Below are 27942 nucleotides of genomic sequence, written 5' to 3'. Positions count from 1 at the left end.
CATGTGTCATTCCTAGCTTTTGTGTATACGCTTTATAACCCGGTGTCCATATCCCACCACAAAATGTAGAATGGGAAGCAACTCTTGGGCCCAGGCTAAACTCAGGTGGGTGGCTTTGAGAAGGTCAGCCCCCTCTCTTAAAGAGCCGTTTGGGTAGACCGGCAAGATCTGTTTTAGGAGAGAATTCCACCAAAAATGGGGAGCCATAACAAAGAAAGCCTTTGAGAAAGCCAGTGGCTTTTAGCCACAATTCTTCGTCGGTTCAATGGAAATCGTGGTGGCAACTTGCAGGGTTGTTATGAGGTTAACAGCAATGGGACCCACTCTGAAAAAGAACCTTTTTGGGTAGGAGAGTAATATAGACCATTGGAAATAATAGACACATAAGAAGAGCCCTGCTGAATCATACCAAAGGTTCCTCTATTATTATTATTATTATTACTTATTTATATAGCACCATCAGTGTACATGGTGCTGTACAGAGTAAAACAGTAAATAGCAAGACCCTGCCACATAGGCTTACAATCTAATAAAATCATAGTAAAACAATAAGGAGGGGAAGAGAATGCAAACAGGTACAGGGTAGGGTAAGCAGGCACAGGGTAGGGTAAAACTAACAGTAGAAAGTAACAGTAGAAGTCTGCACAACATCAAGTTTTAAAAGCTTTAGGAAAAAGAAAAGTTTTTAGTTGAGCTTTAAAAGCTGTGGTTGAACTTGTAGTTCTCAAATGTTCTGGAAGAGCGTTCCAGGCGTAAGGGGCAGCAGAAGAGAATGGACGAAGCCGAGCAAGTCCAATGCAGTTTCAAACCAAAGGTTCCTCTAGTCCAATGCACAACACAACAGTCAATCATGGCTTAATGTACCGTCAAGGAGCTGTGGTGTGTCCCAGATGCCGTTATGAATATGCAACCCCTGACTTGGGGGTTGTCAGTACTTGTTGTGTTGTATGAACCCGGACAGCAGGGGTTATTCGAGAACTAAACAATCCTCACATAACCCATGGGTATGGAGGGCTACAAGTTGTCCATCCCTGCCTTAGAGCTTCATCTATGACTCCTCCTCCATAGATGTAAAGGCCTAGTTCTAGAATTGATTACCTGCTCTACCTATTAAAAGTCATAGTCCTTTATGACGTTCATAGTCGTTCATGCTGGTAGAAAGAATGTGTGGAAGGGGCAGGTGTGGCATTGTAGAGGCAGGCTCCACCCTGACCTATGCATATTCATTAGAACATCTGTAGAGAGTGCTTGTATCTACAATTGTGTGCATAGCGTGCTCTCTCCACCTGGTCAGGAATCCTGCAGTGGGAACCAGGTGACCACATGGAGAAAGCCCTCTATGTGGTTGGGCACTGTGTGGACAGAGTGCTAGACTAGATGGACCCTTGGTCTGATCCAGCAGGGCTCTTCTTATGTTCTGTGTGCACAGTTGCACATGGAAAAGCTCTCTACAGACATCGTAATGAATGCTGAGAGGTCAGGGCAGAGCCTGCCACCACATTACAAACCCCCCCCCCCACACACACACACATGCTCATTGTAGCTGGAGGAACACCCATACTGGGCTAAGGAACTACATTCAACCAAGTCATAAGGAGCTACCCTTGCACTGTCTGTTCACATTAGTAGCAGCTTTTCAAACACAGGGAAGAGATTTTGGGTAGTGCTGCTTACTTCTAATTCGAGATAATGGGGATTGCTCATGGAACCATCCACATGCAATTAGGGGTGGGTGAGAATTTTGTTTCAGTTCAGATTTGATCAGAATCCACCAAAATTCGCACAGACCTCCATATTTGGGACAAAAAGAACTTGAACTTTTAGAAAATTGAATGTGGGGGAAAGCAAAATGCAAAGATTTGTCCATCCAGGCCTAGGGCTTTGAATGCTTTAGCTCATCAAAGTCTTGGTTTGAATCCCTGTGTATTCAGCCATGTTAGTGCTGACTCTTTTTTTCTGACTGGCTCCTCCTCTTTAACCGCTATATGGTCAGCAGGCGCATGTAGGGATGTACGGATTGCGGAAAATCCGTTCCATCTGTGTATTGCAGATTGTCAGACGCCTTTCATTCTATCATCCATCTATTGATGGAATCAGATTATTTTTTTAGCTGCCAAATTTGTGCAAATGTGAATCTGTGCAAATTCACATGTGTGAAAATGCACAAATCCCCCCCCCCAATGTGCAAATTACCAAAGATGCACATTTACACATTTTAGCCTATGAGTAAAATGTGCATTTCTGGTTTTTTTCTTTTTGTGAATTTTTCCATGATTAAATTTGTGCAAAATTCACAAAGGTTAGGAGAATGATCCACAAATCTGCAGACTCTGCTTGACAGGAGAAAAGGCGGTCTTTCACAGAATCCACTGGTCAGATCCATAAAAAAATGAAGTTATTTGGTTCCATTGTGAAATTCTCCAACGTCCCTAGGTACAACACAGTTCTCTCCGTGCTGGGAATGGCTGTACCTATTGAATTTGGCTGGTACAGATGGGTCATTTATTTATTTATTTTTAAAACTGATATACCGCCCCATAGTCGAAGCTCTCTGGGTGGTTTACAAAAGTTTTAAAAAAAGGGGGCAGGGAAGAATTTCATTTAGTTTCTTTTTAATTAGAATTTACCAAACTTCACAAAGTTCTTCATTTGAGGGAGAGTAAGAACATAAGCTTTTTGAACTCTGAAAGCAGGAGAAAGAGAAACTGATGGGTTTGCCCTACTCCATGTGCTCCGCCGTAGAATAGTTAAAGCCCTGAACGCCATAGCTGGAGAACAAGGTGGCAACTGTACTCTGAGTCTCCTACTACTACTTTGCTGACTTAAGCTCAGGGCTCTGGATCTCATCACGTTTCAGGCTGTCCAGCAAAGAAGCGCCTCTTTACCAGTGTAAAAGTGGATCTTGGGTTGCCGCTTTTAATCCAGCCAGCTTTTTGATCTGCACATAAATATCATCCTGGCAGGTGTGTTTGGTTTTGAGCCGCTTTTCGCAGAGCCTGCCTCATTAATGTTTCACGGTGTTATTCTCGCCTATCTCTCCCCCCCCCCAGCCCCCGTTTGCGGCGACATCTGAGTCAATATGAAGCTGCAGTCTGCCATGTGTAATTAGTCTGGTTTAGGTGACTTGTAGGAGACGAGCAGGAAGCCCAGAAGGGAGCAGATCATGAATAGCTCTATCCATCTTGCTTGAAGGAAACATCAAGGGGGCAACCTTACGAGGAACAGCCCATAAAATAACAATTGGGAAGGGGAAACTATACAGGGTGAGGGAGGAATCTCATTATGGCTATCTCCAGCTTGGGGAAAGAAATGAGGAGCCAGGAATTTTACATCATTCATGCCCATACACCAGCCTTGAACATTTCCTGGCTTTCTGGCCTATACCTGAAACAGCGGCTTTCAAACTATGTTCCAGGGATCACTGGGGTTTCTCAGGACTCATTTGGGATTCCTTGATGAGCAGATCAGTAACGCTGGACAAGTTTCCTTACAACATCCTGATATTGCCGAAGTTCTATTCTCCTGGTTCAGAATAAGAACTTTTTTCTGCTTGGGATGATCGCATGTTTTCAGAAGCTCACAGCATTGACCTGTGAAGTTGGTCCACTGAAATGCAACAGTGAAGTGTTGCAGATGTATGGAATGTGCTTTTTGTTTTAAGTCTATTCTTTTCTCCAACTTTTTGTTTCTGTTGCTAAGCCTAAGCTAAGCCTAAGCAAACAACCAAACAACCCCAAGCCTAGGGATGAAAGACTTTTGAGGCTTCAGGAATGCTATAAGGTGCAACAGCATTACAAATCAATTTAGTGCTCCCAGGAATAAATTAGAATTTGTCTCTAGAGCCGTCCAGTGATGCTAGCAATGGCTGACTCAGTTCTGAATCTAGCTGAAGGGTTAGTCCATCGTGACTGCAAAGACAGTTTGTCCACCATGACCACCCTTCCTCTACAATGTACAGCTGTAGTTTCCTTCTAGGATCTTCTGTCCTTTTCCTCTCCATCCATGCAGCACAGTGGCCCTTAATCCACTGCATGGATTAAGGGCCAAACTAGACATGATATGAATTGTATGACTGCAATTAACATGTCCAGTTGAGATAAAATAAATAAATAAATAAATAGCAGCCATGGGAAGGGTGGGTGAGTTGGAATTGGGACCATGGTACGTAAGAAGAATGGGAGCTAATCCTCCACATGCCCACTGCAGTCCTGATGAAACGCTTCCGTTGCCTCCCCATGCACCATGGTCCCAATCCTGACCTCTCCCTACCCCCCTGCAGCTGCTATTTAAGTTTTCAACGCTTCACACGCTAATCGCAATTACTCATTTATCATGATACCTAACTTGCTCTTACATTGGATAGCTCCTTTAGGGTGCTGACTGGTTCTGACTAAGACCCAGAGTGGATTCACCACCCCACTGACATCGGAGCTGCCAGGCTCCACTGGCCTAGAATCTCCCGGGCAGGGGTGGCCAAAATCAGCAAGTGGTTGCCCCAACGATGCTGCACCCCTCCCCTTAAAACCAGGCAGTGCGATCTGGCTGAAAATGCACTGAAAATGCACATTTCCCCTATAGCCTAAAGCATAGAAATGCACATTTGGGGTGGGTGGGATTTGCGCATTCGACGGAGTGTGTGGATTTCTGCAAGTGTAAATTTGCAAAATTTCATATATATATTTTGCCAGTACAGATTTGTGCACATTTGGGTAATTGGGAAAAATCCAGTTCCACCAATGAGTGGAACAAAAAGGCACTTGACAATCTTTGAAATGTAGACAGAGCAGGCTTTACAAAATCCGTACGTCACTAGATGTGAATGGGAGATTCAGCAGCAGTTGGCCCAGGGACACTGTCATTAAGTTTATTTTAGAGGGACATTGATTTGGATGGGCATTGAATCCATCCTCAGACGCTGTCACCAGACCCACGGCTCTTTGTGGTTTAAAAACCTTGGCTTGAACTTGCCAGATCCTTCTGCCGAAGTTTGCCTAGCAGGGATCCTGCTTCTTAATTATTTATGCTAACCACGAAACCGTGTTCTCCCCTTATTCTGAAGTTCTGTAATGTAATAAAATGTTATCAATGAAGCAGCATGTATCATTTCACATGAAGAAAATCTAATTTACAGTGCTGCCCTACATACGCATCAGTGATATTAGGTTACAGAATACAAGATAATCCATCATGCGGAACTTAAAAGCACAATCAAGGTTCATATTAAAGGCCACATTTACTGATACATACTTGAAGTAATGTAACAAGGCAGTTATCATTTAAATAACTACTTTAGAAGTCTGGGCGCAAAATTCTACCCAACCACGGTTCTATTTGGAGACATTAAAAGGCCTCTTTTTCAGTTCTGCAAGGCAGCTGAAATGCGCTGCAGAGATTTCCTTTAAATTGTCTAAATTATTGCAGCTGTCTGGTTGCAAAGCTCAAGTTATTGTTCCGAAGAGGATGTGTGCATTTGGGGCGGGGGAGCAAGAAGCTGTTTTCAAAATATAAATGTGCGGAAGAGTTTATGTGTAATGCTCAAATGACTGAGTCATGCAAAGGGCCATTCCTATAATGGCATTTTAAAAGTAGATGGGAGAATATCAAAATGAAATATTTGGTCTTCAGCATTCTGAACCGAGAGAAGGAATTTCTGATTTAGAGCATCCAAGTCAGGCAGGTCCATAAAATTGTTCCTGTTTCCTGCCAATTGGGTTTGGCAGCTCAGAATTTTCAGAGAATAAGTTTTTTGAGATCAGAGAACTTTCTGCTTTTAAAGACGTTTTGGCCTTTATTAAGTCACAAAATTTACAGCCAAAGCATTATTAAGGAGGCAGGCTCTTGGGACGGGTTGGAAGATATAACGGCAAACACATCTTCAGCAGTGATACCTTAATGAACTTGGGAAGAGACCACAGGGCAGGGGTTAGAACATTTGCTCAGCTAAGTTTCTAAGCTCAGTCCTGGGGAAAAGTGAGCAACGGACAATTTTATTTTATTTTTTAGCACATTTCTAATCTGCCCAATAACAAATGTTCTGCGGGTGGATGATGCCCAGTTAAAAACTAGAATTCTATTTTTAAAACACAGCTGAAGATTTAAAATACCATACAAATATCTAAAATAAAGTGCAATATAATGCAAAACAATAGCACAATAAACAGCAGAGGAATCAATAAAATAGCTGTACTAACCTAGACCTAGGTCTCTAAAATGCCTGGGTGAAAAGAAAGGTCTTTACCTGGTGCCAAAAGGATAATATTGTAGGTGCCAAGCAAACCTCTTTGGGGAGGTTATTCCGTAAGTGGGGTGCCACTACTGAGAAGGCCCTGGCTCTTGTAGCCACCCACCTAGCTTCCTTTGCTGGGGGCACCCAGAGAAGGGCCTCTGAAGATAACCTAAGGGTCTGAGCAGGTACACGTAGGAGGATATGTGCCTTTAGATACAACAGAGCTGCAGAGTCTGTTTGCCAGAAGAAAAGGTGGGACGGATACTGCCTTCAAGTATCAGGGCTGCTGGGGAGGGGGGACATTGACTCAGGTTGAGTGTGGCTCAAAGACCTTTTTCCCTGACATCAGTCTGGTGAAAGCTGCACTTGGCTAGATGGGCCAATGGTGTGATTCACTGTCAGTCTCTAATGGGACCGCACCCCTTAACCTTTACAAGAAGGCAATTGTCTGTTCAAGTGGTCCTCTGCATAGAAAATGCCCTGCAGGTAGAGGTTGATAGACTAACTTTCTTCCTTACTAATTGCATAAGTGCTGAGAGTTACTAATGAGGGAGAGCATTCCAACATGCTGTTCACCCCTCAGGGAAGTGACACTGCATGAAAAATAGGACTTCTCAATATGGTATTGATTTTCCTACATAAAATTGGGAAGTGGGCTCTGAAAAATTGGGCTACCAGGAGGAGGGCCTTCTCTGCTGTGGCACCCCGGCTGTGGAATGAGCTCCCTAAGGAGGCTTGCTTGGCACCTACATTATATGCCTTTAGACGCCAGGTGAAGACCTTTTTATTCTCCCAGCATTTTAACAGTCTATAAATAAATTTTAACTTGGTGTTTTAAATTTGTAATTTTGCATTGCTGCTGTTTTTATCTGGTTGAGCTTTTAGATTGTATTTTATATTATGGTTTTATACTGTTGTTTTATACTTTGAATGTTTTTAATTTGTGTGAACTGCCCAGAGAGCTCCGGCTATTGGGCGGTATAGAAACGTAATAAATAAATAAATAAATAAATAAATAAATAAATAAAAAGAACTCCATCAAACTAGGGGTATCCAACCCGTTCCAGCCTGAGGGTCAAATTCAGCTTCAGAGAAGCTCTTAGGGGATGCATTCCAGTGGTGGGTGGAGCCAAAATGCAAAAAAAAAAAAAATCACAGACTATTGCTGCTTAAAGTTACTACTGTCAGTAACTAAACCTTAGAAGAAGCATTTAAAACAGTACAAAACCCAGGAAACCCCAAATGATTGGCCATCTCAAGAAAGGGATGGGGCCAGAAGAAGTGGGTGTGGACCTCTTGGACCCCTGGCAGGCCAGATTTGCCCCGTAGGCCGGAGGCTGAACACCCCTAGTCTAAAGACTGTCTACAGTGAGTTGCAAGTTGCACCAACTTTTCCCCATGTATTTGGGGGCATTTAATGAGGCAAACAACAAACAAATACAATCTGGTTCAGACATAATGTTACCGGCAGAGCGCTTGTCTTAAAATAGCTGCAGTTAATAATTGCACTAACCTCATTTACCAGTTTTCAGAAGCAAAGCCAGACACGAAGATGTTCTTTTACGAATAACACATGGCCACCAATTATACAGAAATTGGGCTTGTTTTAGGTTTGGTTAATGTTTTTCATTCATAATCTCATTTTAAACTTGTGTGTGTGTGTGTGTGTGTGTGTGTGTGTGTGTGTGTTTTACCACAGGTCCTTAATCGCACATATATCTAAACATGCATCTACACATGTTTACTCAACAAACGCAGAAACGTCAGGCTCTTGGGCAGAGATATAGGCCTTAGCTAGACCAGCCTTTATCCTTGGGTGAACCCTGGGATCGTCCCTGTGCATCCAGATGACACTTGGGCCCACTTTTTCCGCAGTCCCGGGCTTAGCCTGGGACCGCAGAAGGTGTGGCCCATTGCTGCGGCTTGAGCCGGCTCCGTGCAATTACTCGTGTGGAGCCAGGAGCTGCGCCCATCGAGGGTAGGGTGGGGGGAGCGGGGGAAATAATTTTTTTAAAAAACACTCACAGTTAGTCGCTTGAGCGCTCCTGCCTCTTAAAAAATTTAAAAATGGCAGGCACAACACCTCTCTTCCAAAGGTCGCCGCGCCTAACGTGTAAACGAGGGCGAGAACTCACGTTAATCGCAACAGAAGATCACCCCTCCTCCATCCAGGATTATCCGTTAGGTCTAGCTAAAGCCATAGTGTAATTACTACAGATGATGCATGGTGCTAGACCACAGTGAGGCAATGAGCTCAAGAACACTGACAAAGCTTTAGATTATAGCAGAGAGAGTTTACTTATTTATTTTAGCACAGATCTTTATTAAAAGAAAGCACTGACTGGACAAGCAGACTTGCCATATATGTACCTGCCAGAGGTTTAGACAAGCCACTTTTTCTTTACCTTCAGGGTTGTTTGACTATGGCAGTGACTTGGAAGTCAAGAAGGCATACACATTTATCTGGAATTCCTATTGCTTGTGTATTCAGACAAGGGCAACTCCTATTAATTGAATTAGAGCAGAGGACGCAGAGATCATGAACTTTAAATTCATCAGGTGGTGCTACTAGCTTGCACATTACTATCAGGAGAGTGTATGTGTGTGAGAGAGAAATTGTGTGCCACTGTGCTTCCCCACCAGCTTCCATTTATAAAGACACACATTGTCACTTGGAGCAGCGGGACGGCGTCTTCCATTTCTTATGATAAACTGTTGGATTCAGCCTTTGAATAGATTTTGTCAATTTCACTTTTGCTATGGAAAGCCAGGAAATGAATTTGACAAGCTCATTCACAGCCCCTTGAGAATACAGCCTCTGCATGAAAAAATTATAGGAAGATATTATGTATAACAAATTTATCTCTCTCTTTTTTTTTTTTTTTTAAAAAGAAAAACGGAAAAAAGTTTCATTCAGGGACATACTAAAATGAATGACACATGTACTTTCACACAGATTTGCTGTTGTGGGTTATGGTCTTGCTTTTGTTTGACAAATTGTGGTGGTGTCATTTTTAATGTATTGTTTGTTTTGGGATGTCATACAAGGTACCCCTTTTTATCCTTATAACAACCCTGTGAAGTAGGTTATGGTGAGAGACAATGGTCCTGTTCAGATGACACTTCAGGCTCTGTGATTAGCGAAACTGTGGTTCTCTGGGGTTAGCATTAATCACAAGCTGTGCTGTTGCACACAACACTTTAAGCCACGGTTGGAGCCATTAACCCTGTTGCAGATGGTCCAACTGTGGTTAGTGAGTGAGCAGGGTTTAGGAAAACACATCACACAAGGCACCATAAACGCTGCTGCTTAAACAAAAGCTTTAACCAGCAGGGTTTAAGGTGTCTTCTGAACAGGCCCAGTGAATTGCCCCAAGTGAACCAATAAACTCTGTGGCTGAGTGAGGATCTGAACTGTATGTACCTCTGCCTATTTGTTCCTCAGAAGCAAGGGTCTACCGGTAAGTCCACCATTCTTGCCATTACGCCAGCTCATTCAAGTCCACATGAAAAACAACGTGGGACTTGAGTGCACAGCTGTGCATCTACAGCCCATTGGCTTCAAATGAAGCGCATCTCACTTTCTCAGAATGTTCTAAGCCCCCTTCAGAGGTTCTTCGTCCTGATTCCCCCAGAATCCTGGATCGTGTGTAGAACCTCCTGTTCAGATATCACCCTCCATCCATACAAGGCAGTGGAAACGCACAAGGAGGGAGTTGGAGTGCTCCTCTCCTTGTGCTTTAATTAAACCCGGGACAAAGAACACTTGAAGAGGACTCCTGTTGTATTCCAATCTGGACGTCTGTTCCAGAAGTGCGAGTTCCAATTCACTCGTGGAGATTTTCCCTCATCTGGTACAGCTTCCCTCATTTTTTTCAACATAGGAAGTGGTGTGTATGTCGGTTTATGTGATGGAACTGTTCTCTCCATTGAAATTAATGAAGTGGTCCATGCATACAAGAGCTCCACCGGCACATTGCAGCTCATATGGGGCTGTGGATTGAGGTGCTGAACTATAGCCATTCCAGAAGGACATAAGAAGAGCCATGCTGGATCAGACCAAGGGTCTATCTAGTCTAGCTTTCTGTTCACACACTGGTCAAACAGCTACCCACAGCAAACCCACAAGCAGGAAATTAGTGCAACAGCAGCCTTCCGCCCATGTTCCCCAGCAATTGGTGTAACTAAGCATACTGTGGATCCACATTCCCTATATGATTTTCTAAGAGTGTTGAATGAGTATCTCATATTGACTATTTCACCTTCTTCGTGGCCTCTGAAAATCTCATTTCTCTGTCTGGCACAGATTAATTTAAAACAAAAACAAACACCTCTTGATCCCTAGGATTTTTAATTCCGCTGTTTTGAAATCTAAAAATATCAAACTGCCAACATATATTTAAATAATAATTAAGCCAAAAAAGAGAGAGGTAATGCTGTTGCTAAGTAAAAGTGTGTGTGAGGGGGGAAGCAATTGGTACTCATCTTTGGAGTATTTTCACTGAGATGCTAATCTGTAGATGGGAGTTCACATGGCTGACTGCTCCTCCATCCGAAGGAAAATAATCCCTCACTATCAAAGAGATTGTCGGGTGAGAGGTGGGGTATGGAGGAGCGTTCTTATTATGTGAGCCCTCCTCCCTGCCATCTGAAGTGGTACAACACTGGTTTAACACCCTTGCATTAATAGGGCCTTTAAGGGCATGTCTAGACCATGCCTTATCCCGGGGATCACCCCTGTGCATTCACATGATGCACAGGGGATCGCAGGGGCAGAGAGGGATGATCCCTCCATTTCCCCGGGATAACTGGGACGGCTTTGATCCCAACTTTTCCCGCAGTCTCGGGATCATTCTGAGACTGTGGGAGGTTTCGTCCCGGCTCCTTGCGAGTAAATGTGAGGAGCCAGGAACCGGGCATGGGGCACGGAGCTCCTCAGGCACTCTGTGCCCATCAGGGGTGGGGTGGGGGGAGCAAGATCTTTCAAAAATAATATTTTTTAAATAGTGGATGCGGCATCCTCCTTCCTCCCTGGATGTCGCACGCCACGTGCGGACTGAGGGGGAGGATCTTGCGATCAGAAAATCACGAGATCCTCCCCCCTCTCTCCCGGAATGCTGGGAGGTCTAGACATGCCCTTAGTCTCCCATCGGTGCAAGGGGGAGTCGTGGGGGGAGACAAACACTTTATGGAACCTCTGGAAAGTGTGCATTTCTGGGGGCTCCGAAAAGCATGCGTTTCCCTCCTCCATGCTAATGGCAGCCCTTTGCATGGAAGGGGGAGAAGCACATTTTCCAGAGCTTCTAGAACGTACATGTCTCCCTCTTCCATGCCAATGGGGGCCTTTAAGGCCCTATTAATAGAGCCTTTAAGTCTCATATCAGTATGGAGGAGAGGGAGGCGTGTGCTTTCTGGTGGCTCCAGAAAATGCATGTGTGTCCGTCCCCCCCGTCCACACTAATGGTGGGAAAGCCCCCTTTCCACATCCTCCGCAAAGCGCACAACTTCCCCTCGCTGCGTTAATGGCAACCTACTGAGAAGCTATAAAACACAGACAGAACAGATTTATCAAAATCCAGACATCTCTCCCCTCCACGAGGGGAGCGTCCCAATTAAGGAAAAGTAGAGGAAATATATGGGGCGGGGGGCTGATCAACGCTGTGCTGTAACACAAGCATTTAAACCAAGTCCATCTCTCTTTGAAGCAAAATGCAGAAATAACACACTATTATTCAGCATGCATAACATTATGAGAACCAAATGCCTCTTAAAAGTTATACTGACTGTAATTCACATAATACATTGGTCAGTTCCAAGAATTAAGGCTATTTTGGGAGATGTCTTCTTTTTTTTTAATGTCAAAACTATCAAAGCAGTTAAAATGTTAGGAGCATTTATCACAGAACATCTCAAATATTTTTGTCATGGGCAATTGGGGTATTCTGGATAATATAAATCCATTTATTTTTGATGAGCACTGAAAGCTCAAATGCTGTTAAAAACATTTTCAAGTTATGCCCGTTCAGCAGCCTTCCCTGGGCATTCTGAGTTCTCTTTTATGGTTACAAGGTTCTGTAGACAGGAGGAGAATATGAATTCTTTTGTGAGCTGCAGCAGTGACTTATAGCAGAGGCATCAGATCCTAGGGTGGCATATAGCCATCACAACTAGTAGCCACTGCTAGACTAACCTCTAAGAATTTGCATAATTCCTTTAACCTCTTTCCCAACTTTTACGGAATTGTATGGTATTCACTTTTCCAAGGAAGCATTAAACATACAAGGTAGAATATATAAAATCATGTAGTTGTGAGTAGTAAGTGGATTGTTGATATATTCTCTAGTATTCCACTAAAGGCCTCCTTCCTTCCTTTCTGTGGTTTAGAAGGTGTATCGAAATGCCATACCTACCACATACCTAACATTGAGAGCCAGTGTGGTGTAGTGGCTAAAGTGTTGGACTGGGAGTCGGGAGATCTGGGTTCTAGTCCCCACACAGCCATGGAAACCCACCGGGTGACTTTGAGCCAGTCACAGACTCTCAGCCCAACCTTCCTCACAGGGTTGTTGTTGTGAAGATAAAAATGGAGAGGAGACAGATTATGTTCGCCACCTTTGGTTCCTTGGAGGAAAAAAAGACAGGATACAAATCAGGGCTGTGCAAGCCTTGGGCCTTGGACTCGGCAGTCCAAAGCACGGAGGCCATTTTATGGTGGATCAGCCATTTTATGATGTATCCACTGTATTATTGCAAAGACCTAGGCTGGGGGGCCCCCATGCAGCCTACAACTCCCAGCATCCAGTGCGTGGGAGGGCTGAACCTACTGGGGCCTCTTCTTTGCCAGCACGATCGCCTCCTCCTCGGTGTGATTGCCTCCTGCTCGGCGCGATTGCCGTCTTCCCTGTGGAATCGCCAGCTTCCCTGTGAGATCTCGGGGGGAAGCTGGTGATCTTGCGGGGAAGCCGGCGTTCGCTGGGAGTTGTAGGCTGCATGGGGGCCTACCTGCCTAGGTCTTTGCAATAAAATGGAGGATACGTCATAAAATGGCGGATCCACCATAACATGGCTTCTGTTCTTCAGACTTCCGAGTCCGAGGCCTGAGGTTTGCACAGCCCTAATATAAATGCAATAATAAATAACTAAAATCGTTTATTGCTATACTTTTATCCCACAATTTATCAACTTTCAGAGGAGAATGCATGACCTTCCCATTTTGCATTTATCCTCACAACTACCTTGTGAGGCAGGTTAGGCTGAGAGATAGTGGGACCAAGGTCAGATTATTTGTCAATCTAGCCCTTATTGGCTATCCAAGACTGGCAGTGGCTCACATCACCTGTGACACAAGCCTTTTCATTGGAGGTGGGAAGGTGGCACTCTCTTTCTGAGCTGTGGCCCCTCTTCTAACTGCTACACCCTACTGGTTCTCTGGTTCAGTTTTATTCTGTGTTTTGCACTATACGTCAGTATCTCACATAGTGAAAGGGGAGTTGAAAGAAAGGGAAGAAGAAATTCTATAATATATGTCACAGCATATCGACTTTCAGGTAGTATGAATTGGACACAGCTTTTTCTAAAGCTTTTTTAACTCCACAAAGACTTGAAATGCATAAAACCAAGTTAAAATGTTCCTCCTCCTCCTCCTCCTCCTTAGGCAAACTCACCAAAACAGCTGCTGAAATTAAATTAGGATTTACACTTGCTTTGGGATCCTTTCCAGTTTTTCACTGGTTGCAACATATGCGTGCACTCAGTGTAATAGTTTGTGAAACCTGAGCCGAAAGCAATTCTCATTTCCCACCATTGCCGTTTCATGAACGTGATGCAGGAAATTGAGCATAATTTTGGGGCAGAGATTTCACTTCGTTCCAAATATCTTTATATGTATAAAATCTGATCCGTAACTATCTACTGAAGGTCATAAGTAATATACCTTTTAAATTTCAGTGTTGTGTGGCTGATGTGCCTGTTAAATACACCCTTTCAGAATAAATTAAATGAATAAATTCGGAATAAATTAATCAGAGAGATATTTTAAGATGCCAAGATGTTATTTGTCAAATGAATGCAAATTTTCGTCAGTAATAGATAGAGAAATTAAAGGAATTGATTGATGCTGTTATTACTAGGGACCATAGCACTTAGTCAAAGATGAGCACAGAAATATGGGCCAACATCATGAGTCACTGAATATGAAATTACCCATTCAATTCTGCTTTTGTTTTTTGCTTTCTTATACCCAGAAAAAATGACTAATGAAATTTGAAGCACCTTAAAGACAAATTTAATGGCACATGGGATGCCTTAACAGAGTGCTTTGATTCCAGCATTATTGCTGCCAACCAAAAACTGCTGTAACCAGCTACCCTACTCTATTAGGGTGACCATATGAAAAGGAGGACAGGGCTCCTGTATCTTTAACAGTTGTATTGGAAAGGGAATTTCTGCAGGTATCATTTGTATATATGGAGAACCTGGTGAAATTCCCTCTTCATCACAACAGTTAAAGCTGCAGGTGCCCTGCCCTCTTTTGAATCTGGTCACGCTAGTATAGCTCCTGCACCTTTAACTGTTGTGATGAAGAGGGGATTTCACCAGGTTCCCCATATATACAAATGACACCTGCAGAAATTCCCTTTTCTATGCAACTGTTAAAGATACAGGAGCCCTGTCCTCCTTTCCATAGGGTCACCCTATACTCTATCCTACTCCTTGCCCAGCTGACACACAAAAATGAAGCTCCCTGTCCACTCTTTTGCACCTCTTGTTTCCTTCTTATCTTCTTCGGACTTGTTACTTATTTTCCTACTCATCTGATTGAAAAGGAAAGATTTGATTTTCAATCATTCCTCAGAGATTGAAGACTCAACAGGGACCTAATTTAATTATTCGAAGCTGCATTTCTCTCCAACAGTTTTGTACAGACCCAAAGGACAATATACCTTGGGGGAGGAAATTAAGTGTTGGTTCTAATTTTCCTCCTCCTCCTCCTCCTCACAATCACCATCATTTCTATATTATTTATTGTTGCAGATAATGAACTGCTTGTGGTTTTGTTTTAATTTAAATTGTGGTTTTTATTATTATTTGATTTTTCACTTGTTCTGATTGTTATGTCTTTAAGTGTTGCTCGTAACTACTCAGAGGACATCACTTACTGGGTGGTATACAAATACACTTTGTTGTTGTTTATTCGTTCAGTCGTTTCTGACTCTTCGTGACTTCATGGACCAGCCCACGCCATGGAGGTGCTAGTCTGAATCAAGGAACATCTGCGTGAAAAATAGGTTATCTGCCACTGAATTTTGGTCCATCCCCAAGTCTTTCCCATCACCTACTCCTTGACCTGTTTCATTTAACTGGGGGTGTTTGGGGTGTATCTGGGACATTCTGCACGCTAAATAAGCAAAGCCACTCCCCAAAGGGATACCACCCCCATTTTAATTTGAAAAAGTGCAGCTTTGCAATGAGAAATATGGATAACATCATTTCAAGGAGTTGTACAGACAGCAACTTTGCTAGGGTGGACGATTTTGTCATTTTCGATTGCTCTCCGTTTCTCATTTTTTTCCAATCTCATTTTAGTTTAGTGTCACTTTGAGAATTTTCCCATTCTAAAATTAGGTTCAACCCAAACAGTGAGAATTAAAAAAAGAAAAGAAAAAGGTTTGCATAAAAATTTGTATGCATTGTTGTACATTTTCTCCTAATATAGTCATCTTTGTTTGCAATTTTTCCTAATGTACACATTTATTGCAAACATTTTCCTAATGTAATGCATTTTAATACTATTTTTATTATCAGGCATATTTTTGTAAGCACTTTGCTCCAATATACATGCTTTTTTGTGCACTTTTTTTTAATTGGAGAACTCCACTACAAAGTTCAGAGAAGTGAAGGATACTGGAGTTTCGATTGGTTCAAAAGTGTGATATTAGGTAAGGTCCCCAAAGAAATACAAATTTAAAAAAATTCTTCCTCCAGCCCTACATAGGAGCAGGTGGTGATGGGAGAAGGTCTCCTTCTCTGCCAGTCTTTGTGGTACAGGAGGCTTCTTGGGCTCTGGGTTTACCAGCAGAAGACTAGCGGCCATATTCCCATTAGTGAACTAATGACCACCAAGTTCTTTGCTGTTGAAGGTTGATATGGTAACCATAATGACCAAACAGTTCTCTCTCATATTTCTGTGTAGATATTTATCTTTGAGAACAACATCTACTACTGTGCCCATGTGGGGAAGCAAGCCATCCGTGTGGTCTCCACTGGAAAAGAGAAAGTCATTTTCAATGGACTCAGTGACTGGCTGTATGAAGGTAGGATGAAGAGTTAAAAAACACTGCCAGCTTCTGAATATTTGCAAAGGGCCTCCTTGTTGTCTATTCTTCTCACTCTCCCTCCCTCCCTCCCTCACACACACACGCATGCATATGCACACTGGTATTTGAAATAATGAATTGGTTTATAGCACTTCAAACATCATCTAACCCAATGCCCTGCCGATGCAGGAGATCAGTTGCTATTGCCTCCCTGATAAGCATCCAACGTCTCAGTAAAAAAAAAAAACCCTGTAAGGAGGGAAGCCCACCACCTTTTGAGGTTGTCCATTCCACTGTTAAATTAATAGGATGACCATATGAAAAGGAGGACAGGGCTCCTGTATCTTTAACAGTTGCATAGAAAAGGGAATTTCAGCAAGTGTCATTTGTATATATGGAGAACCTGGTGAAATTCCCTCTTTATCACAACAGTTAAAGGTGCAGGAGCTATAGTAGAGTGACCAGATTTAAGAGGGCAGGGCACCTGCAGCTTTAACTGTTGTGATAAAGAGGAAATTTCACCAGGTTCCCCATATATATACAAATGACACCTGCTGAAATTTCCTTTTCAATGCAACTGTTAAAGATACAGGAGCCCTGTCCTTCTTTTCATATGGTCACCCTATTTTAACAGTTGTATAGAAAAGGGATTTTCAGCAAGTGTCATTTGTCTACATGCAGCACGTGGTGAAATTCCCTCTTCATCACAACAGTGAAAGCTGCAGGAGCCTTGCCCTCTTTTGTATCTGGTCAAGAGGGCAGCGCTCCTGCAGCTTTCACTGTTGTGATGAAGAGTGAATTTCACCAGGTGTTTCATTCATACAAATGACACCTGCTGAAAATCCCCTTTGAATACAACTGTTAAAGATACAGGAGCCCTGTCTTCTTTTCCATATGGTCACCCTAGCATGTACTCTTGTTCGAGGAGTGTCTTGTTGAATCAGAGCAAAGATTACCTACTCAAGCAACCAGCAAGCAGTTGGTGGCCCGCCAAAACTCATCCACGGGTCTGTCACCAAACCATGATCTACTTCCTGTCTCCCCCCTACCTGAGAGCATGCTGTGTCCAGGTTCTTCCGCTTTCTCCCTTGAGCCTTTTGCCTCAGGGCCAAAGACAAGAATCAGTACTTGACTATCAAATTTGTTGTTGGGACATTTCTTGCAGAAATGGGGGCTCGTTCTTGTCTGTAAATGTTCCATTTGTGTAAATGGCGTACTTAGATAGGTGATGTATGCAATGTTACGGGCATGAACATCAAACGTCATGGTCTGCCCAGCAATTCTCTCTGCACTGTTTGCTGAGTTTGGGCAAGTGGCAGGGATCCAGCGAGTGGTACGTGGGACGAACACAGGGTGGTCCAACCATCCCTACTTGTAGTCCCTTCCATATATATATATATATATATATATATATATATATATATATATATATATATATATATATGTGTGTGTGTGTGTGTGTGTGTGTTAGTTTATTTTTAGATCTCTGCATTCCTGTAGCTTTTGCTTTGGGTTATACTCTGATTTCATTCTGTCATTTAAAACCATTTGAGATCTTCATGTTATGCTTCATTATGTAGGGTGACCATATGAAAAGGAGGACAGGGCTCTTGTATCTTTAACAGTTGTATATATGGAGAACCTGGTGAAATTCCCTCTTCATCACAACAGTTAAAGCTGCAGGAGCTATACTAGAGTGACCAGATTTAAAAGAGGGCAGGGCACCTGCATCTTTAACTGGTGTCATGAAGAGGGAATTTCACCAGGTTCCTCATACATACAAATGACACCTGCTGAAATTTCCTTTTCAAGATACAGGAGCCCTGTCCTCCTTTTCATATGGTCCCCCTACATTATATTATTTTATTTTATGGTTTTAAGTCATGTTTTATGTATTACCTGGAGACCTTTTATTATTAGGCAGTATAGAAGAAATGCAATCAATCAATCAATTAATTGTAATCAGTGGGATTTACAAGTGTTGAACTTTGGATGGATCATGCATAGTTCATAGAATCATAGAATAGCAGAGTTGGAGGGGGCCTACAAGGCCATCGAGTCCAACCCCCTGCTCAATGCAGGACTCCACCCTAAAGCATCCCTGACAGATGGTTGTCCAGCTGCCTCTTGAAGGCCTGTATGGTGGGAGAGCCCATGACCTCCCTAGGTATCTGGTTCCATTGTCATACTGCTCTAACATGTTTCCATAACATGTGAATTTTCCCTTGGAGATTAAGATAAATTAAGATGGGAAAGTGTGTAATGGCCCTGTGTCAAAGCACTACAGAACATGTTTTTTTGAAGAACATGAATTGTATGTGCATTCCCACCCCCCACTTGCGTCTGTCTTATGAGGACATCAGTGCTCAGACTAGATGGGACCATCTTCTTCTTCCATGCTGGCTGGGGAATGCTGGGAGCTGTAGGAATTTTTCCCCTATCTAAACATACATAGGATTGTGGCCTTAGAAGCTTCAATTGTGTCAAATAGCAACTGTGCCTAAACAGCTGTCTTTGTTGGAGAATTTCTCTGGTTCTGCAAACCTCCAGTGGAGAAGTCTGTTGCTATCTGGCTCTTACCTTGATATCAAAAGAATTTTGACATTTACATTGAAAAATGTGTGAAGAATTTGTAATAAACTGCCGTTTCCTAGTAAGCATTGTGGGTCATAATTGGCCAGTGTGACTGCAAGATGTTAGTGCTGAATGCAATTTTGGCTGCCACTATTTAAGAACTGATTTTTTTTTAAATTTAGATTTATAGTTATACTTCCTACTTTCTCCCATGAATTCAGGGGCTGGTAGCACAGTACTTTATAATTTGAAATGAATACGGTCACTCACCCCAATGACTGGAAACACAGAGGATAGTGGATGAAGGGAGAAAAGGATGGAGGGAAGCCTGACAAATATTAATATTATATCCAGTTTATATCCATCTGTAGAATTAAGCTATTTTATGCTTCACTCAGATCAGGCAGAGATATGGTGATTGGTCCAGGATCCCACAGTGCGGTTCATGACTGAGCAAGGATCTGAACCCAATACCCCCACGATGGCTCTACAAACCTGTCTCTTCTCACTCCCAGCCATACAATTTTAGAGCTGGTAGGAAACTTGGGAGTAATCTGGTCCAAACCCCTTGCTCAATGTAGGATCTACAATGCAGGATGTAATCCACTACAGCAGGGCCTGTGGGTGCCATAGTGCCCAGGGAGGCCTCTGACGGCAACCATGGGCTCTCCACTCCCCGCCCCTTCAAAAAAAACTTCTTTTGTGAGCTGCACTATGTTCTCCTTCATCTTCCTGAACCTGCTGCAGATCAGCTCTTCGTGGGCAGGCAGAGGAGGAACCCCACCCAATCTTCCTTCCACACAGTCCTTTGCCCCTTGGCTCACTCTCTCCCTTCTATCCCAGTCTCCAGCCTCACTATTTTTCTCCCCCAACCCTATCCCGTGTCTTTATTTATTTATTTATTTATTTATTTATTTATTATTACATTTATATCCCAGCTTTTTTCCTCCAAGGAACCCAAGGTGGCGTATATAATCCTCCTCCTCCTCTCCTTTTTATCCTCACAACAACAACCCTGTGAGGTAGGTTGGACTGACAGTCTGTGACTGGTCCAAAGTAACCCAATGGGTTTCCATGTCCGAGTGGGGACTAGAACCCAGATCTCCCGGCTTCCAGACTGACACTTTAGCAACTACACCACACCGGCTCACTTCCTTGTCCCTAGCCACCTTCTTTCTCTCCCTTTCTAGCCTCCAGCCTCACTTGTGCTCTCCACTCTACCCCTTTGACATGCTATTTCCCCCTTTCAACCTCTAGTCATGCTGTTTTTCTCTCACCATGCCCCCCCATCTCTCTTGCTCACTTTTGACTAGCCAGGCCCCCACAGCAGCCATTAGGTTGCTAGGCGTATCCACTGGGAAGCCATTCTGTAATGGTGCCCACAGCAGTTTCTTAACTTCCCAAACATTCCCATGAGTCCAAAAAGGGTTCGGGACCCCTGTCCTGCAGCATCCCTTACAGTTGACTGTATCCAGCCTTTTTTTAAAAAAATATCTCCAGCAAAGGAGAGCCCACCATCTCCCAAGGAAGTCTTCCTCTGTCAAACATTTCTTATCATCAGAAAATTTCTCCTAATGTTTAACCAAAATCTGTTTCCTTGCCGTTTACACCTCTTGCTTCTAGTCCTTCTCACTCACTTGGTTCTCATTCAAGAGCATCTGAATGCCTTGCTTTCCTAGGATTCTGCTGAGCTGTAGCACAGATAGCATTGTTGCGAAAATCCACTTGGACCCGCAAGTGCAGCGGATGCCTCCACATCCGGCCCTCAGTGGCCCAGGCAGTCCCACCTGGCACTAGGAGGGACCCATGTTCAAGTGCTCACAAGCCTTTGAGCACTTGAGGGGTCCGCCCTGACTTCCCTTTTCCCCTGCTGCGTTAATAGCAGCTACCATTAATGGAGCAGAGGGAAATATTCAATTTCCCCAAGGCTGGGGAAACTGCATGTTTCTCCCCACACACACGCATACACTGATGAGGGCCTTAAAGGCCCTGTTAAGGCCCCCATCGGCGGTAGGGAAAGAAACACACAATTTCCCCAAGGTGCGTATTTTTTCCCTTCACTGTAATGGTGGCCACCATTGAAGTGAGGCTGCGTGACTGGGGCTGCCCCAGCTGAGCTCGCCAAAGTTTAAGAATTTTGTAGAATGGATGAGAATTTTGTTTCAGTTTGTGCTTGCTATGAATTTGTCAGAATTTCCACATTTCTTGATATTCAAGATGGAAAGAAATTGATTAAAAAAAACCCGAACACAGGATGAAGTGAAATTGACAGATTTGTCCAACCAAGCCCAGGGCGTTGAGTGCTTAGCTCTTAAACGTCTGGGTTTGAACGTTGTGTACTCAGCCACCCTTGTGGCCCTAAATTAGGGTTGCCACCTCTTTATTCAGGCTTCTCATCCTTAACAGCTATTTGGCAGGCAGGTATAACATGGATCTCTCCATGTACCTATTGAATTTCACAGGTGCAGTCGGTGAGAATTTCATTTTGGTTCATTATTGGTAAGAATTTCCCCCCCAACATGCAAATTTCTCCATAAAACAACTTGAGATTTAAGCATTTTGGATGCAGGAAAAAGCGACGCTGACAGTTTTGCTCTTCCCTAGGCATAAATTGCTCCACCATCTGGCCATACGCTACTCATTCCCACCTTCACAAGTGGCTGTGGGAATACCGTCATAAGAAACCAAGGGGACAAATGATATATTTTGTATTTCAATGCATGTGTGATTCTACTGCTCACTTTATCAGAAAGTTTACTTGGCCAATGTCAAAATATCCTCTCAGCCCTATAACCTGTTCATGACAAATTGCTGACCGAGAGCAATTATCATGGCAGTGAGCTTGGAGGGCAGAGGCTAAGAAAACAATGCTGATGGTGTTATGCTGACACCCATTTTTATGCCATTGCTGGAACGCTCACAGTGTTCTTTCACTGCCACTGACTTTCAAGCCAGTCCTGTATGAGAAATCAGCATGGCAGGATGACGCTGAGATGCGGCTGAGATGGCACAGCCCATCTTGCAAGGGCAAGTCCTCATCTGATGGCTGTCATTAAAGGCACTTGGAAAAAGTTGCCACCCCATTTTTAATGCTGCTTAAATTAAACCCGGCAAACATGCCCCTTTCATTTTCAGTTGTGACCCATGTTTAATTAAAGCGTGACTTCCATCAAGTCTTTGGGCTAGCTTCCTTTTTTCCTTTTGGGGAACATCAGTGACATTAATGGAGAGTTTGCACAGACACATATTATAAAAACATCAGAAGAGCCCTGCTGCATCAGACCAAGGGTCCGTCTATTCCAGCATTCGTTTCACACAGTGGCCAAACAGCTGTTGACCACAAATACACAAGCAGGACATGAGTGCTGCAACAGCCTACTGCCCATGTTGCATTTGGTAAACGGCTATTGTTAATGAATCCCCAAGAAAGTGTTTTCATAACCTCCCAAGGACAATGCCATTTCACCCTTTCAGCTGCATTGCCTCCCGCCCCTGCCACCCTGCTTCCTTATGGGCCTGTTCAGATGACACACTAAGCCATGGTTAGGCCACTAACCCTTTTGCAGCAAATGGATAGTGAACATGTTTAAACCATGATTATGTAGCCACCATGGTTAGGAATCATTCACACTGTACACTAAGACCTTAGCTAGACCTAAGGTTTATCCCAGGATCGTCCTGGGTAGGGTGACCATATTTTGGAAACCAAAAAGGAGGACAACATGGTCGCCTCCCAAGGGGGCGTGTCCAGTACCAAGGCGGCATGCCCACCCAAACATAGCCTTGGTCACATGTCTGATTTTACAACACACATGTAAGACAAATCTGTTCTACATAACATCTTAATGTTAAAATCGCTGAAATAAAGAACAAGTGAGAGATTCAATGTATCTGAAATTAACTTCACTCACTCCTACTTTTGTAGGTTTTGCTGTACTTTGAAGCTTTTGCTCTACTCTGTGTGTTACATTCTCCCCTTCCCTCAAATATCTTTTCTGACTGTACCTTCACTCATTGCAAGCTGCTGTTGTTGTTAACAGGGTTTGCTACTGGCCCCAGATCTGTTTCAAATTTGGTATGGCTAAAGCTCTACCTAAAAGCTATAATGGTGCCAACTTTCAGCTCTTTATCTTTAAAAATGACAGTTTAAAAAATAATAATTTTAAAACCTTATTTTTTAAAAAATTCCTAAAAAATCAATGGATGAACGGATCTGTTTCAAATTTGGTGTGGCTAAAGCTCTACCTAAATCCTATCATGGTACAAAGTTTCATCTCGTTATCTTTAAAAATGATGATTTTAAAAATAATAATTTTAAAACCTCAATTTTTAAAAAATTCCTAAAAAAATCAATGGATGAACAGATCTGTTTCAAATTTGGTATGACTAAAGCCCTTCCTAAGAGCTACCATTGTGCCAAATTTCATGTCTTTATCTTGAAAAATGATGGCGCTATAAGCATTTTTGTTAATTCCCTTTAGAGCTGCTCTTTGGAAAAAAAATCCGGATTTCCCCTCCCCTCCCGGATTTGCCATCAAAAATCCAGGCAAATCCGGTCATATGGTCACCCTAGTCCTGGGGTCACCCCTGTTCATGTAAATGACACACAGGGGATCCCGGGAGCAGGCAGGGACGATCCCAGGATAAACCTTAGGTCTAGCTAAGGCCTAAGTCATGGTTCACATGACATGCTAAGCCAGAATGTTTAGCTCAAAATGCTTAACCGCCATAGCTTAGTGTGTTGTCTGAACAAGGCCTATTTCAAATTTCAGACCCAGCTTTTGTATCCATTCATGTAGTAGGTCCAGGGTGCCTTCTTTTATTACCCAGAACAGTCCTCTCTTCAAAGGTGTCCTGTGTTTGAAGGGCTGTCCTGGACAACTCCAGCTTAAAGATAAAGCACCATAAGAACTCTGGCCTATCAACAGTTCAGACCAGGACAGCCGACTGGTGATCACCTGGACATAGGAACATAGGAATTTGCCTTATAGCATTGGTCCACCCAGCCCAGTATTGGCAATGCTACTGTGGGGACCCCTTTAAAGTAAATGGATGGATGGATGGATATTTGTGGAATGGGGAAAGCTCTCACGCAAACATCATGGCTTCCTCTTCTTTCGAAATCCTGCAGCTCCACTGATGCTAACAAGCCTCTGTTGTGTTCCTTGTGTCGCCCTCTGGATCTGTCAATCCCTGTGAATTTGCACTCTTGTATATTTCTGCTTGTTTACACGGCTATCACTTTTGCAAGTGGCTGTGGCGAGGTGGATGGTGAGCATATGCTCGGCCTTCTCTCCATCTGTGCAAGCATGACAGGCGCCATAGCAGCAGCAGCTAGGTTGAGATGAAGCACGCAGCAGCAACCACACCATCGGGTGTGTGTGTGTGTGTGTGTGTCCTTCCTGTCATCTTTGTGTTCTCGCTGTTTCTGGAGCTTGCAGGGTCTTGTGCTAGCAGACAAAGTCCTTGAGCCCGGCAGCCTGGTTGCTGTGAGGGTTTGTGACCCCATCGCCACCTACCCCAAATGTGATGCAAAGATTATTTCTCAAGCTTTCCTTTTCCAAAATGGAGTCAAGCTCCCCCTTTTTTTTTCTTCCAGGGACAGGTGGTAAATATGTGCTTCCAAGCTTTCTTTTCCAGCTAAGGTTGTTTTGCATATGCATATTAGACTTTGCAGATTGTATTTGGTCCCAGCAGTAATACCTTGGTGACAAAGTAAGCTATCAACGCAGAAGGCAAACCTCAAACAGAAGGAACTTGATTTTTTCTCCATTTCTTGGAGCATGAATGCTTTTGTCACAATAAAGAAAACACATTCTAGTATTAATCAGAGCCCCCCCACCACACTCCCCACCACCCACCATTTCTTTTATAAATCCACAAGCAGATTTAAGGGACTTTTCCCTGTTTAAAATGCAGGAGTTCATTGGCATTCAAGCTAAGCATTATTATTATTTTGGTCATTTTTTATTATTATTATTTTGCTTTCGTAAATCTGCCATCGGGTAAACTTTCTTCAAGGTATTACGCTGAACTGTTGACTCCTGATGATACGGAGGAACAAAAAAAAATATTCAAATCAATCAGCGCTGATGTAGTAGCATAATCTACTTAGTGAATTTAGCTGGAAGGTTGCAGGCTGAAACATAGATTGGTTGTAACATGAAAGGCTAGATTAAGCAGGGGTTTTGAAGCTAAAATAAACATTAGCATAGCATTTGCAGAAACCGACCTCACTTCTTCTTTCACAGAAGCACCCTTTCAGCCCTTTATAGTGCAAACACGAAGCAGATGTAGTAGAGCAGCCTTCCTCAACCTGGGGCGCTCCAGATGTGTTGGACTGCATCTCCCAGAATGCCCCAGCCAGCTGGCTGGGGCATTCTGGGAGATGCAGTCCAACACATCTGGAGTGCCCCAGGTTGAGGAAGGCTGTAGTAGAGGAAGGAGCAAAGGTCCGAAACCCCCTTTAGAGTCAATTCCAGCTGTTTGTTTCTTTGTTTGGAAGAAAACTCATTGCCAGTTTCCAGTATTTCCCTCCCACTCCTCTGGAGGCAAGATCATACAATCATAGAATCATAGAATAGCAGAGTTGGAAGGGGCCTACAAGGCCATCGAGTCCAACCCCCTGCTCAATGCAGGAATCCACCCTAAAGCATCCCTGACAGATGCTTGTCCAGCTGCCTCTTGAAGGCCTCTAGTGTGGGAGAGCCCACAACCTCCCTAGGTAGCTGATTCCACCGTCGCACTGCTCTAACAGTCAGGAAGTTTTTCCTGATGTCCAGCCGGAATTTGGCTTCCTTTAACTTGAGCCCGTTATTCCGTGTCCTGCACTCTGGGAGGATCGAGAAGAGATCCTGGCCCTCCTCTGTGTGACAACCTTTTAAGTATTTGAAGAGTGCTATCATGTCTCCCCTCAATCTTCTCTTCTCCAGGCTAAACATGCCCAGTTCTTTCAGTCTCTCTTCATAGGGCTTTGTTTCTAGACCTCTGATCATCCTGGTGATGAGGGAGCCAGCTGTGAACCTTCAAGTCTGGTGAGAAGGCTCCACCCCAGGTCCCGCCTCAAGGGCAGGCACGGATGGTTGGGCACTTGCGGGGGTGGGGGGGCATATCCCAGCAGGGGTCTGCTGACAAGAGGCCTTGGAGTTGTTCCACCTCCTCACCATTGCAACCTGCTTGTTCACCTGCCCCTCGCTCTGGGCCAGACAACGGTAGTAGTGAGAAGGAGGAGCAGGAGGTGCCATGTCGGCCTATGCCCTCTGGTTCTCTATCTAAGCAAGCAAGCAAGTGGTAAGAAATGATGAAAAAGAGGAGGAGGAGGAGGAGCCATAGAAGCTGGTGACAATGGCAGTGAGAAGGTGGAATCCCCCCTCCCCCGCCCGATGGTGTCTTTCCCAGGGGCCCTTAAAAACATGAAGCTGGCACTGTCCTGCCCCCCATGATCCCAAGCTGTATTTATACCTGGCTGTTGTGGCTCCTTGGACTGAGGCCTTAGCTAGACCTAAGGTTTATCCCGGGGTCATCCCTGTTCATGTAAATGACACACAGGGGATCCCGGGAGCAGGCAGGGACTAACCCAGGACGATCCCGGGATAAATCTTAGGTCTAGCTAAGGCCTGAGTCTCTTCGGACTGAAGCAAGACTATCTTTAGCAGTAAGGGTTGCCTTAGCTGTTTTGTTGTTGAATCTTTCTTATGCTGACGTTTTGCTTTGCTTGCATGGTTCTAATCATTTGTCATTGAATAAATGTTTCAAATTCATTGCACCTGTAAATGATGTCAGGTTGTCTCTGGTTACAGCCTCTTGTCCACTGTGACAAACGAAAAATCTCATTTTCTGGTGTGTGTGTGTGTGTGTGTGTGTGTGTGTGTGTGTGTGTATGAAAGACAGAAATACTTTACCTTAAAACTGACTGCATCCACAGTAGATCCAGAGCCTCCTTGTTGCTTTGCTGTTATGCCGATTTATACCAACCTCCCTCTCTCTCTCTCTCTCTCTCTCTCTCTCTCTCCAAGTGTGATGTTATATTCTCATTAACTGATGAGCCAGTTCACTGTGGAGTTGTGGCATATAACTAAACCAGAGTTTCACATGAAAAGTCCCACCTGACAGGTGCTGCAGGCCCCCAACTTGGGACAGGCACAAGGAAGACTGGCAGGAGCTGGATGGATGGATGGGTGTGCTGTGAGAAATGCAGCCGCATACTGAGAGCAGGGATAAAGTCATGATGGCAACGTGGGGGACCCAAAACCAATGCTATGGGACACAAAAGGACACCAGATCAATCCTGTATAGAATTGGTTCACTGAAAGACAGAAACAAAGGGAACTCCAGGGGGAGCTCGTGGCTCCATCCCTGTCTAAGTTTTTGTGGGGTGCACATTTTGTCCTTGGCTTAGAACACTTGCTGTGCATGCAGAAGGGCCCAGGTTCAATCCTTGCCATTTCCAGGTACCTGCCAGTCAATGTGGACTATACAGAGCTAGATAGACCAACCGCAGTGTAAGGCAGCATCCAATGCTCCTTGGAAGCACTCATCTTACCTTCCATTTCCCAACAGCCATTCTTCCCTGAGCATTGGCAGGATGTGACTTTGGGCGATTCCAGAGAGGGGGTTCCTGATGCTACCAGTATGGCAATTCCATTTCTCTTTCCCCCTCCCCCACTGCCACTCCAAGGATTTTTTTGCAGCAGGAAAAAATGATGGGAAAACAATGGGAAGAGTTACTAGCTAGTGTGGTGCAATGGCTGGAGTGTTGGGCTGGGAGTCAGGAGATCTGGGTTCTAGTCCCCACTCAGCCATGGAAGCTCACTGGGTGACTTTGGG

At 43.9% G+C, this 27942-nt stretch overlaps 1 protein-coding gene across 4 annotated transcripts in view; it reads left to right on the top strand.

Annotated features, from left to right (window-relative positions):
- The window catches only part of DPP6 (dipeptidyl peptidase like 6), a 562250-nt gene that overhangs the window by 443615 nt on the left and 90693 nt on the right, over positions 1–27942 (top strand). For all 4 annotated transcript variants that reach the window (XM_063126315.1, XM_063126297.1, XM_063126324.1 and 1 more), the window contains exon 8: positions 16419–16539. In XM_063126315.1, coding sequence (XP_062982385.1) covers positions 16419–16539 — 121 coding nt within the window. The remainder of the gene's footprint in view (positions 1–16418; positions 16540–27942) is intronic.

The sequence above is a fragment of the Elgaria multicarinata genome, chromosome 1, assembly GCF_023053635.1.
Source record: "Elgaria multicarinata webbii isolate HBS135686 ecotype San Diego chromosome 1, rElgMul1.1.pri, whole genome shotgun sequence".
In the NCBI taxonomy this organism is placed as follows: domain Eukaryota; kingdom Metazoa; phylum Chordata; class Lepidosauria; order Squamata; family Anguidae; genus Elgaria; species Elgaria multicarinata.
This window is presented reverse-complemented; position numbering and strand designations above follow the sequence as displayed.